Genomic DNA, 21,594 nt, shown 5'->3' on the forward strand with positions numbered 1-21,594 from the left:
AAAAATGTGATGATGTCCGACTCGTTTTATGAAGAAGTTTTCAAAAAGCATTAGACATATGAGCCACTATTCTGCTTCATAAGTACCATGTTAACAATGACATGACGTGGTTTAATGTACCTAAACAATGATTACCAAATTTCTCTCTCATATTGCTCCTCATAACCACTGAAAACGGTCAAAAAATCAAACCAAAAGTCAAATTATTATGGACGTTATCTGACATTAAGCGTTTCTGCTTCACATTTTCAACAGGGCAGCGGAGCGGCTGTGGGTTGACTCCCCACGGGTCTCATGGGCTTTATATAAGTCCTTAACGTGAAAAAGCTTTACGTGGTTTAAAGGAACACTCCACCGTTTGTTGAAATAGGGCTTATTCACCTTCTTTCCTACATTTAGATAGGTGGGCAAATGCATTTTTGTCTCAGTGCATGCATTGTTTTAGTTTGACAGGGTCGGCGCTAGCTTAGCTTAGCATAATGAATGGAATCCTTTGTTGCCAGCTAGCATGTCCTGAGTAAAAGTGATATAAAAAAATAAAAAAACCCACCTAATTACTTCTTGTGGCCTGCGTATTCACAACAAGTACAAATAGCGATGCAGATTAACACTAGACGATTTCCTATGCAGATATTGACTTGGGACTATATTAGGGGGAAGCACGGGCGAAGCACTGCTACTTGGGCGCAGAGATATCACACCCAAGTAGCAGTGCTTCGCCTGTGCTTCCCCCTAATATAGTCCTTAATATACAAGTCAATATCTGCCTAGGAAATCGCCTAGTGTTAATCTGCATCACTATTTGTACTTGTTGTGAATACGCAGGCCACAAGAAGTAATTAGGTGGGTTTTTAAAAATTTTTATATCACTTTTACTCAGGACATGCTAGCTGGCAACAAAGGATTCCATTCATTGTGCTAAGCTAAGCTAGCGCCGACCCTGTCAAACTAAAACAATGCATGCACTGAGACAAAAATGCATTTGCCCACCTATCTAAATGTAGGAAAGAAAGTGAATAAGCCCTATTTCAAAAAACGGTGGAGTGTTCCTTTAATGTACCAAAACAACGATCACCAAATTTTCTCTCTCATATTGCTCCTCATAACCACTGAAAACTGCCAAAAAATCTAACCCAAAGTCCAATTATTATGGACATTATCTGACATTAAGCGTTTCTGCTTCATTGAGGCTTGTAGGAAAAAGCTTAACGGTTTAATGTAGGCGACCTAAACAACGATCAGTGATCACCAAATTTCTGGTTAGATTTTTTGACAGTTTTAAGTGGTTATGATGAGCAATAATATGCATAATAATATGTACATGAGTAATAATATGTAACACTTAATACCAAAAAAGTGGTGGGTACAAAATGACTCATGACGAAATCTGGTGGGTACGCGGTCACCGTCCCCACCGAAATCGACGCCTATGACTGTATATATGAACATCTTTAGCTATATCACCCAGCCCTACCAGTTGGCCCACCAAGCTGGTTAGAGCAGGTAGAACAATTACCATGGTCCAAATCAGATTAAATGAGATATTAAATGAGATATGAGATATACTCACAGGAAGAGTGAAGCTGCTGTCAGTGAGATCAGACTGATCGTCAGCATCGATCCTCTCTAGAGCCTTTAACAAACACTTCTGCTGCCTGAGAGACAGATGGAGGGTGCAAAGCAAAAAAAATATATATTTTTAACATTTAGTTGCATTCTGCTGTTATTAGCTAAATAATGGTGTAACACAGTTTTTTTGTTGTATTTATTGTTCAAATGTTTGGAGTCAGTAAGATTTCTTCTTTTTTTTATTTATAAAATTGATCAAAAGTGTCAGTAAAGACATTTATAAGGTTACAAAAGATTTTCATTTCAAATAAAAGCTGTACTTGTTTCTTGAGCATCAAATCCTCATATTAGAATGATTTCTGAAGGATCATGTGACCCTGAAGACTGGAGTAATGATGCTGAAAATTCAGCTTTGATCACAGGAATAAATTACATTTCACTATATACTCACATAGAAAAACAGTTATTTTATATCGTAATAATATTTCACTTTATTACTGTTTTTACTGTATTTTTGATCAAATAAATGCAGCTTTGGTGAACAGAAGAGGCTTCTTTCAAAACATTACAAATCTTACCAACTCAAACTTTTGAACGGAAGTATATATATATATATATATATATATATATATATATATATATATTTAATGCTGTCAGTCACACATATTGAGATGCCAGATAAACACAGCTCTGGCTATTTTTAATTACGCCAACAGATATTGCCCCCCCTAAATAGTTTTAAATTAGTAATATAGCAGCTTTTTGGTACTTCAAGTAACTAAACTAACTGAAATCTAGTTTCACAATACTGATGTCTGTTATGCATGCTTGAGGAATCATGTATACCTGGGTTCCATGAGAGCGATTCTCCGCATAGCTCTGTTAACCCGATACTGATCGTCATCATCATCTTCCTCCTCCTCCTTAAAAATATGCATATGACAGGCATCTTAATTAGGCTATATGATCTATCATTAGCATATGAACATGACAAGGCATTGTAGAGTTGTGTGCTGTGAGTGAAGCTGCACCGGTGTGTGTTGGGCCGTCCTCCTGTCCTGTCCTCTCTGCCGGTGTGTTTGCAGAGGTGTGTTTTCTCTCTGCAGGGCCTGAAACACACCGACAGCCGTCTCGTCTGAATCTCTCTGCTCCTGCACCTTACGAGCCGCAGACAGGGGGCGCTCCACACGACTGCACGACCCTACAGGACAGCAAATCATATTCTGTGCATTGATTCCAGAAGTTACGCATCAACATGCTATTAAACTAATGCTGCAATACTTTAATAAAGGGCTGACCAATATGGGGGAAAAATTTATTAGAAAAAAAAAAAGAGCTCCAGGTTTCCAATTTGATCAATATTACTATAATATAATATAATTGCTAAATAAAAAATATTTAACAAAATAAGAAATATTACTTTTGAAATATTTAACTGTAAAGAAAAATATTTCAATATTTATGACAAATAAAATAATAATACAAAACAATACTAAAATGTATTGCTGTCTTAATGTCCCTTCTTTAATAAACCCTAAACACACATAAATATTTGATAACATAGTACATTTGAATTATATTGAACTATTTTTATTAATAATTTGTGTGACTGAATGAATTGTATTTAATCTAAATCTCTCTGACTTCATCTGCAATCTGTTGGCCCACACCGTATATCCATATTTCACTTTAATTTGTTAATGTTTGCAAGCATACACTGATGAGTAAGTGTGAGTGGCGCTTACGTGACATGGCCTGTCTACTTTCACTCGCTCTCTCGCTCTGTCTCCTCACGGTCACTGGGTTGGTAGGGATGTACGGCTCCACGTTGTCCTTTCTTTTAGCTGAGAGAGAGTGTTCGATCTTCCGTCCTCCTGCACACAAACACTCAGTGAAAATATGGACTATTTGCACTGGGTTTGCAACTTCATTTTGATGGTTTGTTTACTTGAAGAGAGGTTAGACTCAAGGAATCAAGAACAAAACTAGGGTCGCATTTTTGGGGGAAAAAAAGAAAAAATGTTGGGGGGGGGGGGGGGGGGGTAATTGTTGCAATTTAAAAAAAAAATTAAGAGCTCCAGGTTTGCTGTGCTTTTTTGTATGGCTTTGCATTTGGCCAAAATGTTGTGTTTATATATCAATATAATTAAATAATAATAATAATTGTTTTATGATTATGATTATAAAATTTAATTATCAAACAAAACAAGAAATATTACTGTTGTAATAACGCTATTTCACTGTAAAAAAACAAACAAACAGTTTAAGAAAAATAACACTTTTCTGTCAGAAATCATCACCTTGTGAGGAGGGGCCAAATTCCAGCATGATGAGGTCACCATGTCCGAGCTGCTTGTTGATTGGCTGGCTTGTGTGTTGGACGGGAAGTGTGAGGTCAGGGAGGCTTTCGCTGCTCTCCTCTCTCTCGATCTGCTCTTCTATCCATTCCTCCTCCGACTCCTCTCCGGCCGAGTCTCGAGTGCTGCGCCTGACGCTCACCTCCAGACTGCGACGCAGGGCCTGAAACACACAAACACTGGTCAAGCATTGTGTATGCAGACAAACAACAGCACAAACAAACTATATCAGTGATGACAGAACATTCAAAGGCTTGAGTGTGTGACACCCGCTCCTGACCTTGACCTGGTCAGGATTCAGAAGAACTCTGTCGACAGGCTCCGGCTCACTGCGTGACCTCTGACCGAGTGAATGAGACACTTTCCTGCTTTCATGAGCAGACTGAGAGACAAACACAAAGTCAATACAACAACAACAACTTTAAAATGCTTTTACAAATGGAAAAATGTTCAGAATGGCATAGGACCTGAGATTTTTGAAAGAACTGTGCTGTGTGTATATTTTCTTTATGCGTGGAATACCTGGATAACACACTACTTTTGGCCAAATGTACCAGGACACATTGTATCAATGCAATGCGCTAGTGACAGTATTTGTTTAAATGCTCATTATTGGTTGATTACAAATGCAAAATTACCATATTTATGAAGCTGTGTGACAGAATTACCACAATTACTACATACAGTAGCAGCCAAAGGTGATGAAAAAATGGATATTTGTTTTTAATTACTCTACAAGTTCGATGAAACTATAAAAATATAAATATATAAATATATATATATACACTACCGTTCAAAAGTTTGGGGTCAGTATGATTTTTAATGTTTTTAAAAGATGTATCTTCTGGTCACCAAGGCTGCATTTATTTGATTAAAAATACAAACAAAAACAGTAATATTGTGAAATATTATTCCAATTTAAATCAGCTGTTTTCTATTTTAATATATTTTCAACTGTAATTTATTCCTGTGATCAAAGCTGTATTTTCAGCATCATTACTCCAGTCTTCAGTGTCACATGATCCTTCAGAAATCATTCTAATATGATGATTTGATGCTCAAGAAACATTTATGATTGTTATCAATGTTGAAAACAGTTATTTACATTTTTATTTCATGATGCTATGATGAATAGAAAGTCCAAAAGAACAGCATTTATCTGAAGTCTAAAGCTTTTGTAACATTAAACACTACCGTTCAAAAGTTTGGGGTCAGTAAGAATTTTAATTTTATTTTTGGGGGAAAGAAATAAAATAAATCAATACTTTTATTCATCAAGGATGAGTTAAACTGATCAAAAGTTACAGTAAAGACATTTATAATGTTAGAAAATATTCTATTTTAAATAAATGCTGTTCTTTTGAACTTTCTATTCATCAAAGAATTTTGAAAAAAAAATGTACACGACTGTTTTCAACATTGATAATAATAATGAATGTTTCTTGAGCATCAAATCATCATATTAGAATGATTTCTGAAGGATCATGTGACACTGAAGACTGGAGTAATGATGCTGAAAATTCAGCTTTGATCACAGGAATAAATTACAGTTTAAAATATATTAAAATAGAAAACAGTCATTTTAAATTTTCATAATATTTCACAATATTACTGTTTTTTTTTATTGTTTTTTATCAAATAAATGCAGCCTTGGTGAGCAGAAGATACTTATTTTAAAAACATTAAAAATCTTACTGACCCCAAACTTTTGAACGGTAGTGTATATATATATATATATATATATATATATATATATATGTATGTATTTACTTTTACGTTTAACAAATTTGTAATAATATTATAATTAAGGGTAAAGATGTCAATTTTCCAAGGCCGGACACTATGAGTTATTCCTGTTTTTGAATTAATAAACAACTATTCACATCAATAATGACAGCAAAATAGTTGACTACATTAATTCACCTCAAAATATTGAAGAAAATCCTATTTTAGTTGTTTAAGGTCAGGTGGAGCTTAGAAGTTGTAATTATGTAATTATGGATGCAACATGAAAAATGGAATATTCACACACACACACACCTCCATATCCACGCTCTCGTCCGGCTCAAAGTCATCGGAGTATCTGTGCTCCGGTGAAATCTTCTCTTTCCTTCCTTTCTCAGTGCAGATGTAGACAGATTCCTACAGTAATGATGCATACAGTTCAAATGCAGTGCCAGAAAGGAGACGGAAAAAAGCAAATCTAGTGTTTGGACAGTGTTTGAGTTAGTCAGGGCATTACCTGCACCCATCGGCGTCTCTGTGTTTTCTCCGGTGCCGTGTGGCTTCTCTGTGTCTGTCGGTCTAGTTCACGCTCCTCTGCACTCGCTCTGGAGGAATCTGTGTGAACACAGACACGTTCTCTCATCCGGCAGGTCACAGGAAGCCTGCGCTCATCCGTCAGTGTGTGGTGTGTGTGTGTGTACCTGCGGTGTGTGTGTTTCTCTGTGCTTCTGAAGGCTGTGTGGTTCTCCTGCTGGATCTGCTGTGAGCCGCATTAGCAGTGTTGATGTGAGCGCCGTTGATGTACAGATTGAAGCCCTGCTCTAGAATCTCCAGCTCCTCCTGACGGGGATCTTTCCTCTGAAGTCTCCTCAACGCCCTGAGGGAGAACATTAAACATGACACCAGCCGATCGGCACACGTCTACTGAGTGGAAGAAAGATGCGGGTGGAAAGGCAGGGAAATAGGGGTTCTTGAACAATGACATTGTAGACATTGTTTCTAACTAGTCAGGTCTGATGGGTCTGACAAATTATTCTATTTGAACTCTTCACTCTGTGTTCATTTAAGTTTATTCAGGAAATTCACACTTCATTTAACCCGCTGACCACCTAGTCTCACTGTCCCTATTGGATCAGCAATAAATCTTACATTTCTTACATGTCACATAAACTTAAACATGTTTTTCTGTGACATATGATTGTGTTCTGTAAGTTTTTTAAATTGTAAAAAGTTTGGGCTTGATATTATTGTCTTAAATGTTTTTGAAATAAGTATTTTATGTTCACGAAGGCTGCATTTATTTGATAAAAAAACAGTACAATTAACAGTAATATCGTGAAATATTACTACAACTGTTTTCTATGTGAATATATAGTAAAGTGTAGTTTATTCCTGTGATCAAAGCTGAATTTTCAGCATCATTACTCCAGTCTTCAGTGTCACATGATCCTTCACAAATCATTCTAATATGATGATTTGCTGCTCAAGAATATTTCTTATTATTATTATTATTATTAATGTTGAAAACAGTTGTGCTGCTTCATATTTTTGTGGAAACTGTGATACATTTATTTTTTCAGGATTCTTTGGTGAATAGAAAGTTCAAAAGAACAGCATAGTAAAATTATAAATGTCTTTATTGCCATCAATTTTTTACATCCTTATTGAATAAAACCATACATTTTCTTTAAAAAAAATCTTACTGACCAGTTTTTCCAGCAAAAGACTTTATGAATATATTGCCGTTTTGGCGTTTCCTGTATAATTAAAACAACCGTATAAATCACAGCTATTACAAATTTTCTAGGTAAAAAACCCTTAACATTTGAGAGAGAATAATAATTAAATCATTTTAAAATAAACATTAAATAATGCATCTAAAATGATACATTTAAATGTAAACTTAGAGATAAAATTAAACATTTAAATGTATAACTTTTGGTGTTGGAACAAGTGAAAATGTCAGCAGATAAAGAAGAAATCTGAATAACTGGACAAACTAGACCTTATAACAAAACCTTATTGTTGAACCCTGCCTTATGTTTTTAGTAGGTTTAATATTAGGGAACAATAATAGTAATGAATCTAATAGTATTAGACTTAAATGAAATATACATTTTTAGCATGCAGATTGAGATGTGAATCATTGTGTCTCTCTGAATCATGTGTTCTGAAGAAAGGAAAGATATTGTTTGGCAGTTTGATATGTACCAGCAGCCGAGATGAAAGACTACACGTCATTTAACGTTACAAATGTCCACGGCCAGTTAGAATTTCACTCTAGCAGGTTTTCAGCCAATCAGAGCAGCTCATTAGCGCGTCCAATCACGTGGAACGTCACATGGCTGAGCGGCGTCTGCGTGTGACTCGTAACTGAAGCCATATCGCTCACACAGTTAACCTGTTTTTGTGTTATCTGACCTGTGTTTGTACATTTGTGTTCGAGTGTGTCATCAAACCTGTTTTTGTGCTGAAGGTCGATTAAATATTCATCCAGCTTCTCCTCAGCGCAGGACAGTTTTCCTGCCCGGCTCCTCTTGAGCTCCTGCACACGACACAAACTCTCAGTCAGATATGAGCATGATCAATATATGACAACACTAGATGATCAAAACGCTGGTGCACAGACAGAGAGAGACAGGTGTGACGGAGAGAAGAGAGTTCGGATGGGAATCATCCTGCTTTCTGCTTTCATTTAACCATTATTTTAATTTCACTGCAAAAAAATGTTTTCTATTGTCTTGTTTTCTATTACAAATATCTCAACATTCTTAAATCAAGATACATTTACTTGAGATGCCAAATGACTTACGATATTGAGTTTTTGCCTAAAATAAGAAAAGAAAAATCTGCTAAAATTAATTCAAAGGGAAAACTATTATTGGCAGATGTTTTTTTCTTGTTTTAAGCATAAATTCACTCACTTTTGATACATTTTTCAGAAAACAAGACTTAACATCTTAAGTTTTTTCTTCTTGAAGTAGTTGTATCTTGATGCAAGAAATTTTCAATATTTGTAATGGAAAACAAGACAAAACGACTAAGAAAATAATTTTTGCAGCGTTTGAGGAAGCAAACCCCCAACCATATGCTAAACAAAACATTAACATATTACAATATCCATGACTACACGCTGCAGTTATGAATTTATGAATTATGAATCAGCCTCAGAGACTTATTTGTGAACGACTCACTGAAATGAATCAGTTCATAAGAGTCATTTGAATTCCACTGGTCATGCAGCCGGCGAGGAAAGACGTGAGAGACAGACATGACAGAAGAAAGACAGATGTGATAGTCAGGATGACTCTTACAGAATCTGCACTGTTTCAATCACAGCATCTGGACACTTGAGAGGAGAGAGAAAAAAGAAAGAAGAAGGGAAAAGACAGGGAAGAGAAGGAAACGAAGTGGAAATTAGATTTAAATCAACAAACCAAAGAGATTTTTTTTTTTTTGCCTCTTGATTGAAAAGAACATTTCAATATGCAGCTTGTGTGTTTCTGTCAGGTGTCCAATGCACATGACACATCACGATTCAGCGATGTAAATCAGTGTAAAAGCAGTGTACTGGTGCGGTAACAGATCTACTGACCAAACCTACTTGTGCTGAATCACCATGAGCTTTTAGCATAAATAATTCAATAAGAATTCATTTCAAACACCTTGTTTTATAGCTGTCGTTTTCAAAGGAAATTAAATTCATATTATTATTATTTATTGAAACACATCTGTGCATCATCTCAAAACAGGCTCATATTAAAAGATCTCAGCCCGACACTATAATCTGATATATAAAATAACAACTATTGAGCTGTCAGAAAACCAAAAAATTGTTTAGTACAGATAAGTTAGAAATAACAGTGTTATTTTAGCATCACTGAGATATCACTGAGTTTATATATAGCAATTTTGTTGTGAGTTTTGTCACTTTTATTAGTTTTAAATATGTCTATATAGTTTTATTAATTTAATTTAGTTTTAGCTATTTTAAGAAATCATGTTAAACTAGATTAAAACGACGCTGCCTTTTCAATTAGCTGTATGGAATAGTTTATGGAATAAAATATGTTTAAATGTATTAAATATATATATATATATATATATATATATATATATATATATATATATATATATATATAAGTTAACATTCTTTCATTTATTTATTTAATGGTTTTAGTTTTAGTTAATTATAATATGGCTGGTCTGAACAGTTTATTTTCAGTGTTCCTGTATGGAAATAAAATGGAAACAATAAGAAAAAGGCAGAAACTGCTAAAAGAAATCAAACAGCACAGATCTCAATCATACTGGAGAAAAGAGACATTAGTTAGTTAAAACTACATAACTTAAACAGATGGAAGAGTAGCTAATTAACACTATATGACTTTAAATACAGTACCTCTATCGATTGTGTATAACGTTACTGTATGAGTTTTTATATAACGTTACCTATAATGTTTAATAATGCATTGTCAATGTAAAGCTTTTGTTTTTACCAGGTTCCAAAGCTTTTATGGAGCCTGAATCAAATACTGTATTCCAAACGCTAACCTGGATTTAACCCTGACATCAGCTGTACAGATGTTGGACAGATGTTTACATGCTGAAAACTAGCCTCTCTGCTAACAGCACACACAAATCCTCTCCGCCATTAAACTGTACGTCAAAAACCATCATATCCACTCTGGTATTCATTTATAAACACTCCGAAATTAACAAGTTGGATTATAAAAGCTGTCAACTTACAGTCCATGACATTTCTCAGCTGAAAACGCCTTTCTGTTTGCTAGACTGCCACTGAGCGTCGGTGTTGTTGAGTTCAGTGAGGGCTTGTAACCAGGAGAGATGCTGACCAATCACAGCGCGTCCTCTGAACGCAGATCCCGCCCCCACACGCTTGCAGCGGGCTTGTAACTGACCAATCACAGCACGCCGGTGAAAAACAGGCCCGCCCACACAGTGGTGGAGCGAATTCAACAAGGAGAGACGCTGTCCAATGGTCCAATCACAACAGGCAATCTCATTAGAAGACACGCCCACACGGCTGAGGCCAACATTAAATGCTTGTACGCAACTATCAGCTTTGATAATGATTCTGAACATACATTTTTTACTGTCTTTTTGGATAGACTTTACATTGGATGTAACGCCAAAGTTTCATAAAAACAATATTATTCCAAATATTGAAATACTATTCTATTAATACGAACTAAAAAACTAAATGAACAAAATCACAAATATTTTGCATATTTGATTACTGGAAACCTTTTAAATTATGCAAAAAAATATTATGTTTATAATAAATGCTCCATTTATTTATTCATAATGTCTCTATTAATTGTTATCATACCAGTATTAAGTATTTGTCTGTTGTTGCATATTTGTAGTTAAAATAGACAATTTCTGTCATGCATCACATTATGAACACTGCAATTTTTATAAGAAGAAAACGCTTGTGTTTTCTTCAAAACAGAATAAAAGACGTTCAGAAATATTCTCTGATCAGCCTCACAGACTAATCAACCAAACAAGTCGATTGCAAGAAAGTTGAAAGGATGGAGCTTCATAGAACGCAAATAAAGAGCTAAAGTTTGCCTTTGTTCAGGGAAGAACGATGGTGTCAACTTGAATTTAATAACATTTAACCATCTTTGAAATGTTGATAATACCACAGAATCCATTGATAATTGTGTTTGTTGTTTTCCCTCCAAAGTGATGTCACTTCCTTTTGTTCTTTAAATAGGTTTTACAAAAGACTAACAGGATGGAAATATCAAGGACACAATAAAAAAACTGATTACCAAATAAAATAATATTCCTGAAATAACATGTTTGATTAGTGGAAAGTAAAATGAAGAAACACCTGTAATATTTCTTAATAAACTGCCAGATTTCCGTTAAATGTTGACATCCATTCAAACTAAAGGAGTGAATATCTGTAAAATCCATCCAAATTTTACATTTTTAACTGATATAAAAGAAAAATAATAGTATTTCCAACGTCAGAATTTAGTTGAACATTTTACCCAATGCATGATAATGCACTGCATAGAACTAATAATAAAGTCTGATTTTAAGAAAAAAATGAATGCTTTGTTATGGTAACTAAATGTCAGAGATCAAAAAGTGAACATAAAGAGACACACTAAAATCCAATGTTCAACACATTTTTATTCATTATAAACTGTATCATTTATATAAAACCAGACACAAAAGATGAAATAAAATAACTTTGAATTAAAAAAAAAATAAAAGAATGTAAACTGTAAAAGAAAAGAAAAAGCTCACAGCAGACATCCAACTGCAAATTAATCTGTATTTCCCCACGCATGCGCGCGCACACACACACACACACACACACACACACACACACACACACACACACACACCTGACCGTTGTTGAGAATACATGAGTGAATAGCAGAATGAATGAATGCATCAGAAGGGATCGAATGATAAGAAGAAAATAAGAGCAGGGAAGCACATGAGGAATGAGGTCGAGGGCTTCAGAACATCAATCACTGCAGTCTGGTGTTAACACACACACACACACACACACACACACACTCCTCAGCCGACACAACACCGCACACACTCCTCAGCCGACACAACACCACACACACTCCTCAGCCGACACCACACACACTCCTCAGCCTACACAACACCACACACACTCCTCAGCCTACACAACACCACACACACTCCTCAGCCGACACAACACCACACACACTCCTCAGCCAACACAACACCACACACACTCCTCAGCCAACACAACACCACACACACTCCTCAGCCGACACAACACCACACACACTCCTCAGCCGACACAACACACACACACACACACACTCCTCAGCCAACACAACACCACACACACTCCTCAGCCAACACAACACCACACACACTCCTCAGCCAACACAACACCACACACACTCCTCAGCCAACACAACACCACACACACTCCTCAGCCGACACAACACCACACACACTCCTCAGCCAACACAACACCACACACACTCCTCAGCCAACACAACACCACACACACTCCTCAGCCGACACAACACCACACACACTCCTCAGCCGACACAACACACACACACACACACACTCCTCAGCCAACACAACACCACACACACTCCTCAGCCAACACAACACCACACACACTCCTCAGCCAACACAACACCACACACACTCCTCAGCCAACACAACACCACACACACTCCTCAGCCGACACAACACCGCTCACACTCCTCAGCCGACACAACACCGCTCACACTCCTCAGCCGACACCGCACACACTCCTCAGCCGACACCACACACACACACACTCCTCAGCCGACACCACACACACACACACACACTCCTCAGCCAACACAACACCACACACACACACTCCTCAGCCAACACAACACCACACACACTCCTCAGCCAACACAACACCACACACACTCCTCAGCCAACACAACACCACACACACTCCTCAGCCAACACAACACCACACACACTCCTCAGCCGACACAACACCACACACACTCCTCAGCCGACACAACACACACACACACACACACACACACACACTCCTCAGCCAACACAACACCACACACACTCCTCAGCCAACACAACACCACACACACTCCTCAGCCAACACCACACACACTCCTCAGCCAACACCACACACACTCCTCAGCCAACAGAAGCCAAAATATAACCGTTCAAAACAGCAGTTATCCTGCCATATGCATGTGTGGGTTTCTTTAGTGCATAAATATGTGTGTGTACGTGTGTGTGTGTGTGTGTACGTTTGAGCGTGAATGTGAATGTGTGTGTGATTGTATGTGTGAGTGTGAATGTGTGTGTGTGTGAGTGAGAATGTGTGTGTGTATGTGTGTGTGTGTGTGTGTGCGTGTGTATAATCAAACTCGGTAGGCAGCTGACAGAATTCCCTTTTCTTTGGCGTGTAGGTGAATCCCAAAATATTAGCGAGAAGAAACCGCTCTGGATGAAATGTGAATTTTAAAACAAATTAAATGGACAACAGCAATAACTTAAATAAAAGTGCTTAAAAAAACAATTCGTTTGGAGCCCTTTCATTAAAACAAAAGTCAAGAGAGCGCACTGGGATGCCCAATGCAATAAGACCAAAAATTCCATAACAATATCTAGAATCCGGATGGAGAGTGACGGGCTCAGAAACACCTCCACACACACACACACACACACGTCATCGTCCAGAATTCACCACCATCCCAAAACACATGGTTCCTCAAGGTCCCGGCCACATGGACGAGGCCTCACAGTCCACAGGGGGATCGGTCTCAGACCCCTCGTGCGCTCGTTCTCTCCGCCGTCGCTCCGTCTCCCACTCCACGAACGAGTCGAAGAGGCTGGGCCAGGCCTCGTCCTCGCTGTAGTTGCTGAGGTCCTGCCCGATGCTCTGCGTGAAGTTCAGAAACATGTTCCAGGTGTCGCGGGATATGCCGCGCACGGCGCACGGGTTGTCCGAGAGGAAGTCGAGCCAGCGCTCCAGCACCGGGGGCGAGTCCAGCGTGAAGACGAGCCGCCACAGGGCGATGGCGATGGAGCGCTGGAGGGAGCGCTGGCCCTGCTCCGCGTCCAGCCCGAACTGGAAGGTGAACCGGTAGAGATCTTTGAAACTCTCCTCTCCTCGAGACTCCTCTAGCAGCACGGGGAACCGAGAGCAGATTCCCGGGATACTGTCGGCCTGGATCGCCTTACAGCCGTCCACAAACTCCCTCCTGAGACACACACACACACACACACACAGGGATTTGACATTGCAACTGAGAATGATTCTTGAAGCAAGGATGCAAAAAAGTTATTTGAATTTAGGTAAGAGGATTTATGTTCGTATCATAGATAATTTTGTACATTTTTTGTATTTTCCTTTTTTGTCTTGTTTTTTTAATCAGTTTTTGTTGTTATTATTTTAGTACATCACGTTAAACTAAATAAAAATGACAAATTATGCCTTGGCAACTATCTGAAATCTATTTTTAATGGTCTTAGTAAACTAGCACAACCCTGACTCATAGAACTACTATAGGTGTAGTTTTTAATTATACATTACATTTTTTCAGTATGAACTGCATGTCCAGAAACATCAGATGATTATTAATAATCATTGTTTAAACCGTTTAAAAGTTTGGGAACACCAAGGCTGCATTTATTTGAGCAAAAATACAGTAATATTGTGAAATATTATATTATTCCTGTGATGAATTTTCAGCATCATTACTCCAGTCTTCAGTGTCACATGATCCTTCACAAATCATTCTGATATGATGATTTGCTGCTCAAGAAATATTTCTGATGATTATCAATGTTTAAACCAGTTCATGTTTTTGTGGAAATCGTGACATTTATTTCAGGATTCTTTGAGGAATAGAAAGAACAGCATTTCTTTGAAATAGAAACCTAAATATCTTTACTGTCACTTTTTTCTAAGGGGCCTCAAACGTTAGAATGGTATATATAACTCTTTTTAAGAATTAATTATACTATTATTTAAGACATTTATTTTATAAACCATAGTGGAAGAAGCATTAGTTGACTTTTGACCCACAAAAGGAAAAAGCGAGAGATGTTTTCTTCTGTATTGTGACGTATATGCGAGTGAAATAGATAATAAAAAAGAAAACCCGTAGGAGGACGCCTCACAGACTCGATTCTGTGCGAGAGTTAGATCTGGATGAAAGCATACAGTCTGTTGTAAGAACAAGGCGGTGTTTAAACGGACAAAATATTCGGAGAAGTTTGGCATATGTAAGCAGATTGAAGATTATGAGGTCAAAAATTTTAAGAAAATTAAAGATGCATGGATGAATTGTTCACAATAAGATCTATAACGTGCATTTACAAAACAGACGGGGTGAAATTTGATTTCATGCCAACTGAAATATGGGCAAAAGACTCACGGCTGCACATGGTGTCATTGCAACACTTCGACGAGATGAAGCAATCTTTGCAAGTGTGTGTGTGTGTGTGTGTGTGTGAAGGAACTGCAGTGACTAATGATCTCTCACCCCGGTGTAACGTCTGTGCCCGCAGACACCACTGCTATTCAACAATAAAACTGTGAAAACATCTCTTTTTATTGCTTTGTTTTCTTCAACTGAAATTCACATTTTTGCCTCTTACCCTTATAATACCCACAATGCTGTGCTGTAGAACTCTGTGGCTGTTCAGAATGCAATCCTATCATTCTGCTTCGACCGTATCTTACAAATGTGTAATTCGGCAAGTAGCATCCAGTCATCATGACTTAAATAATTACAATAATTACATTGTGACTGTTAAACAATGAAAGAACGGTTACAAATGATGATTTATGTCTTTTGTTGCACATTAAATAGAAGGTCAGTCTGTGTGCATTGCATTTTGGTGTACAGTAATCAATTACACAGCATGAAGACTGAATGATTCACACATTAGCATAACACACACACACAAAAACAAATGTGCTTCACTTGCCATTTTGGATGGATTTTCTTGTGAAGCAGTGCATTCTGGGATCAAACTGCATTCTCAAAGTTTGGGAGACATTTATAATGTTACAAAGAAATATCAGTTTCCACTTAAATATAAAGCAGAACAACTGCTTTCAACATTGATAATAATCAGAAATGTTTCTTGAGCATCAAATCATGTGACACTGACGACTGGAGTAATGATGCTGAAAATTCAGCTTTGATCACAGGATATAAATTACAGTTTAAAATACATTACAAAAGAAAACGCTTATTTTAAATGATAATAATATTCCACAATATTACTGTTTTTACTGTATTTTTGATGAGATAAATGCAGCCTTGGTGAGCAGAAGCCATTAAAAAGATCTTACTGACCCCAAACTTCCCGGTAGTGTCTCTCAGCCTCGTCTGTGTGTTGTTAAAACTCCTCCACACATCTAACTCACCTTGTAAACTTGCACATGGTAGCAGCCTGGAACTTCCACGCCAGCACCAGCACTTTGAACTCGGCCGGATCGACGCACAGATCGTTGCAGAAGCGCTCCATCCCCTCCTCCAGGATGGCATCCTCATGCTCGTCTTTATAACACAAGAACATGTCGTGTATCCGAGCGAGCGACACTCCGTCCCCGTCCTGCGCGGACTGATCCCGCCGCACGTCCAGCGCCGAGAGGGTGGGAGCCACGCCGCCCTCCACGGTGACCTCGGACACTTTGGTGCCGTTGAAAATAACGTCGACGGAAGACTTGGCCACGTCCTCCTTGTGCGCGCCGCCAGTGCCGCCCTTCTTCCCGTGAGATTTCCCAGCATCGCTTTTACTGCCCAGAGAGGACGTGGGGTTTTTGCATTTAGTCACACACTGACCCATGTCGCTCTCGTTCTCGTGTTGGTCTCCCTCGTCCTGTTTCGGAGGTCTTCCTTCAGGTCCAGGCGACCCCTGCTAGACGCCCACTGGCTGACGGACAGCAGTCACCATGCCCTGAAGATTCAGATCCAACACTCATCACGGGGAATCAGACCAGTCACGGTAAAGCATCACTCAAACATTGAGGGTCACACTTTAGATTAGGGTCCAATTCTCACTCTTAACTTATTAATAGTTAGTAAGGGAGTTGTTAAGTTTGGGTATTGGGTGATTAAGGGATATAGAATATGATCATGCAGAATAAAGGCATTAATATGTGCTAATAAACAGCCAATATTCTAGTAATATGCATGCTAATAAGCAGCTAGTTAACAGTGAGAACCGGACACTAAACTTAAGTGTTTGAAGTAATTTTGTTTGCATTTTTGAGCCTGTAATATTCTTCCGTTTATGTTTACTAAAATGTCCTTTACTTTCGTGTTTAATGTTCCATATGTTCATACCATTGCTTTACTAATTGTAGGTATGTGTATTCATTTTTGTTCTTCTCTTATACTTCTTACCATCATCAACCTGGCAGGGCCTGCAGATGTTACATTAACATGATGGATACACACAAGCGCTCATGTCAGTTAATGTGCATTGTTCCTTAACAAATAAAAACATAAACATAAAGCATCACTGAAATATTAAGTATAGAGACCATTATGATTTCATGCTCACATTAATGTAATATTAAAATCCAGCTGGTCTTTCTGAGGGGTAAATGTCAAAGATTCTCACAAGCCTTTTCGTCCCACTTCCCAAAGAACAATGGCTATCAGACCAATCCGTATCGCACGTACACTGTTCCTCTTTCCAAGTCCACAAATACAAAGTTCCCTAGATGAACCTGAGCTTCACTTCCTTCCACTCATCTCACTGTGGTCAACACTCCCTCGACTGATTTCTTAACTTGTGAATTTTCTTTAGAATTAAAAGGAAAACCTGAAGAACAATATATTGAATCATCATGTGCGCAGATTTCTCACTTCCTCTGAACAAAGGAAGCCGGTTAAACTGTGTGTGTTAAATTGCGCCCTGCCAGTGATTCAGAGTTTGGGCAGGACATGAACCAGTGTGGTGAGATCCATTCACTGTGGATGTTGAAGTAGTAATCATGTGTGTGACAGAACGCAGAGAGCTTTAATTCAGCGAATCTGGCGCTCATCCTGCATTCTGATTGGCCACAGAGACGGATCCTAAACTCTTCCACTATGACATTAACAAACGTACCTAAAAACTGTGTCACTAGGCCGGGACGAGCGAAGGCTGAACGTCGAGGGATCCGATCTGAAGTTCTTAGAATAACCGTTTGTGCTGTTTGCAAGAGCTCTACAGTGACTTTGAGGAATGAGAACAATGTGTGTTCATAAAAAAAATAATAATTCAAATGTGGGCTTCTTTGTTTATGTGTTCAATATTACATAAAACGCAGGATGTCTCTCTTCTGATTCATGTTTCTCATGCAGTGAGACACAGTTTGCTTATGGGGACAATTCTGTTATGCTTTTGAAATTCTAACTAATTTAAAATGAACAATAAACTATAAAATGTGTCAAATATGAATAAGTACCATAATTAGCCATGAGAGGAAAACAATATTTAAGGGCCTCATTTTATTTTGTCGATTTATAACCTTTGCCAAACAACGTCCTTCAGCTCTAACAATATATTGTGTGCATATATATATATATATATATATATATATATAGTAGAATATTTATTTAATATTAATAATTTTAAGAGAGAATATTTGCAAAATTATAAAGTAGAATATTTACTTCAAATCAACCATATATATATATATATATTATGGCAACACTTTACTTGTAATGCACCTCTAATGCACAGTTATAATATATAATAAAACGTATCTATTCATTGTTACATCTTTAGAAAGTATAATGCATTAAAACAAGGAATCTGCAAATATTATAATGCATTTTACCTTTGGTAATATATACAAAATATATAAATATAATAAACCAAATATAAAATCAGTATTATAAGTATATATATATGAATGAGACAATATTTGCAAATTTATTAAGTAGAATATTTGTATTTATTTTACTTGTTACTATAGTTATATTTTTATTTTTATTTTACAAAGGATTTATTTCACAGATAAAGGACATTGATATACTTGACATGCCGCGGCCTTGAGTAATTTGGACCTTGAGTGGTTATTATATAATACAAATATTTTTAAATATTTCAATCTAGTATCATCCTTCCGCTTGTAGGTCTACAGTGACATGTACGTTAGCAGCTGGCCTCTACGGATGCGGTGCGATGATAAACACTGTATCGACCAATCAGCATCCAGGAGCAACACGACCTGCTTTATACTGAACGCTGAGGACTCTGGGATGAGGCTGCTTGTGTTTGTGGCTATCAGAGCAGGCTCAGAGCGACTACATCACCATGGATCAGGAACACGCGTGTTGTGCAGTGGTACGGGACACACTCACCCAAATCCCCGAGCAGTGAACCGACGTGTCATCTGAGGAAACTCCATGGAGACGGCCGGAACATCCGCTAGCCTGAGCCAAAGAGCAAAGCAAAAGTTCCAGAGCGATCAGAAACACACCATCTAAAACCAGAGACACAACACACCTCAGTCCTCCGAGACACTTTCACACACCTGATCCTCATGCTCTAACTAACTAACTGACTAACCCACAACACAATACCCATGAGCTAACCTAAATAAAACAGGCTAAATCGGAGCTGGGTTACATTAGAGGTGTTGGATTGCTGACGTGATCAGTGCCACGATTAAATGACATACAACCTGAAAGGGGTCGTCGTCATAGCAACCTACACCTGATGGGGATGTGGGCAGCATTTGGGGGAAAAAGGTCATAGGTCATGAACTAATTTGCAGGTTAATAATCAGCAAGAAACAGCATTCACAACCCAATTTACTTCCATTACGTGATGCATTTACTAGTATAACAGGATTTATTGGATGGTGAATGTAAATAACATGGTAATTGGATATTGACTGACGTGCTTTAAGACATATCATGCGACTGTATGACTAGCATATTAATTTACCAAAGTATTTACATGCCGCTCCAAATTACTCAAAGGAATACCATGGAACAACACTAATAGCACAGGTATACTAAGGCAGGGGTTTTCAATCTTTTAGACGCCACAGACACCCCCACACTAACATTTAAAAGCAATCTATATAGTTTATTGAGTAAAGACACAATTTTGACTGTAAATAATAAAAATTATAAATATGTCTAAAATATTATTTGGAAAATGTCTAGTTTCTATTAAGCTATATTATGTTGTTTTCTACACATTTTAATATATTGTTATTCATTTAAATCTCGTTTTAGTTATTTAGCCTATCATTTTTTCTGGTAACGTTGGATACTTCAAAGAATATCATGGTTAAACCACAGTAAAACATAGTAGCACCATGGTACTTGTTTGTTAGGTGAAGATAATTCGGGTTTAATGTAAATCCATGTCAATTGTATGATGTTAAATGTCTCTTCCTCTAACAAAATCTCTGTTATATATTATATAGACAGATGCTTACACAGATGCTGTCTACATAGGCAGCATTTTGAGCATTTAAAATATTTGTGGGTCATCTATTTAATATATTTAAGTCATCATAAGCGAAATTTGATCCCAATAATGCTGTTTAGCAAAGTCGCTCACTAGATTTCAGCCACAGCCAAGAGTCTCTATCAGTATAAATGAGAAACTTTCCCTTTAAAATTATGATTAACTGTCCATATGTACAGCAAATACACTCTATATCCTCCCTAAACAATCTCTACAATTATACTAATAGTTCTGATATATTAATATACGACTGTTTGTGAGGAATGAAACACTCGATATGACAGTTAAAGTCTTTTAAAGAGCTGATCTCATGTTAGCAGCTTAGCTGGTTAGCTTCAGATAAGTGTGGATCATTTATACACAATAAACTTCATGTAAACTATAAAATGTGTAAATTCTGCACGTAAACACAGCGGATATCTAAAGTGAAGGTGTTTTGTGTTGATTTACCTGTGGAAAGATGATGAAATAGCTCAGAATCAGCGCATCCCTGCTGTCATGCTAAAGCTAAAGCTAATCCCACCCTCCAGCCGAACCGGATCGGTTCTGAATCTCTGTGTAAAAGCAGGAGAAAGGGCTTCTCTTTGTGTGCTTCGGATGCTCTTTGGGTCATTAGATGATCATAGTTGACATTTCCCACCGCATCACTTCCTACAGACTCGAGCCTGTCCCTGTTCCTGAACCCGAACCGAACCTGCGCTGATCCGTACCGGCTCCGGTAAAACCACCTCCTTTACCGGCTCCCACTCCTTTGGACCGTTTCTTGGGGGACGGAGATGATCCTGAGGGACTCGATACGGCCGCACGGAACCAGAGAAACGCGGATCGGCCGCTGATTGATCGCAGTTTCTCTTTTTGTTTGGGTTCGAGGGAGTATGCGTAAAAGCGACGCAGGCGTAACTGGCGCAAACATCTCTCAGAAATGCGAATGCGCAACACGGGAGCT

At 37.9% G+C, this 21,594-nt stretch overlaps 2 protein-coding genes across 7 annotated transcripts in view; both read right to left on the bottom strand.

Annotated features, from left to right (window-relative positions):
• katnip (katanin interacting protein) overlaps positions 1 to 10,482 on the bottom strand; it is a 30,067-nt gene extending 19,585 nt beyond the window's left edge. For 2 of the 3 annotated variants that reach the window (XM_082183423.1, XM_082183425.1), the window contains exons 1-11: positions 10,401 to 10,482; positions 8,111 to 8,196; positions 6,353 to 6,528; positions 6,169 to 6,266; positions 5,967 to 6,068; positions 4,207 to 4,308; positions 3,870 to 4,089; positions 3,315 to 3,443; positions 2,601 to 2,770; positions 2,416 to 2,492; positions 1,571 to 1,655 (exon numbers count right to left, since the gene is read on the bottom strand). In XM_082183423.1, coding sequence (XP_082039549.1) covers positions 1,571 to 1,655; positions 2,416 to 2,492; positions 2,601 to 2,770; positions 3,315 to 3,443; positions 3,870 to 4,089; positions 4,207 to 4,308; positions 5,967 to 6,068; positions 6,169 to 6,266; positions 6,353 to 6,528; positions 8,111 to 8,196; positions 10,401 to 10,412 — 1,257 coding nt within the window. In that variant the 5' untranslated portion in view covers positions 10,413 to 10,482. Of the gene's footprint in view, positions 1 to 1,570; positions 1,656 to 2,415; positions 2,495 to 2,599; positions 2,771 to 3,314; positions 3,444 to 3,869; positions 4,090 to 4,206; positions 4,309 to 5,966; positions 6,069 to 6,168; positions 6,267 to 6,352; positions 6,529 to 8,110; positions 8,197 to 10,400 lie in introns of all 3 variants that reach the window. The other variant, XM_082183424.1, reaches the window with a different exon arrangement.
• Positions 10,483 to 11,807: 1,325 nt separating this feature from the next.
• On the bottom strand, positions 11,808 to 21,517 carry dcun1d3 (defective in cullin neddylation 1 domain containing 3). 4 transcript variants are annotated; one of them, XM_082183496.1, is made up of 7 exons: positions 21,099 to 21,517; positions 19,526 to 19,597; positions 16,591 to 17,123; positions 13,042 to 14,410; positions 12,607 to 12,895; positions 12,351 to 12,505; positions 11,808 to 12,299 (listed from the first exon to the last, which is right to left on the bottom strand). In XM_082183496.1, exons 3-4 carry the CDS (start codon positions 17,010 to 17,012, stop codon positions 13,918 to 13,920), a joined length of 915 nt encoding a protein of 304 aa, XP_082039622.1. In that variant the 5' UTR covers positions 17,013 to 17,123; positions 19,526 to 19,597; positions 21,099 to 21,517; the 3' UTR covers positions 11,808 to 12,299; positions 12,351 to 12,505; positions 12,607 to 12,895; positions 13,042 to 13,917. The 4 variants fall into 4 exon arrangements, with proteins under 4 accessions (XP_082039622.1, XP_082039621.1, XP_082039620.1 ...); XM_082183495.1 differs by having other exon boundaries at positions 11,808 to 12,505; positions 12,607 to 12,729; positions 13,154 to 14,410; XM_082183494.1 differs by having other exon boundaries at positions 11,808 to 12,505; positions 12,607 to 13,014; positions 13,146 to 14,410.
• Between the last annotated feature and the right edge of the window lie 77 nt (positions 21,518 to 21,594).

Source organism: Leuciscus leuciscus (genome assembly GCF_965113295.1).
Source record: "Leuciscus leuciscus genome assembly, chromosome: 11".
NCBI lineage: Eukaryota > Metazoa > Chordata > Actinopteri > Cypriniformes > Leuciscidae > Leuciscus > Leuciscus leuciscus.

What these genes read in the sequence shown, in the direction of transcription:
- dcun1d3 (XM_082183497.1), bottom strand. Translation starts at nt 17,012, where the DNA reads ATGGGTCAGTGTGTGACTAAATGCAAAAACCCCACGTCCTCTCTGGGC. An exon ending in ACCATGTGCAAGTTTACAAG is followed by an intron (nt 14,411 to 16,590) that starts GTGAGTTAGATG and finishes TGTGTGTCTCAG; the next exon opens with GAGGGAGTTTGTGGACGGCT.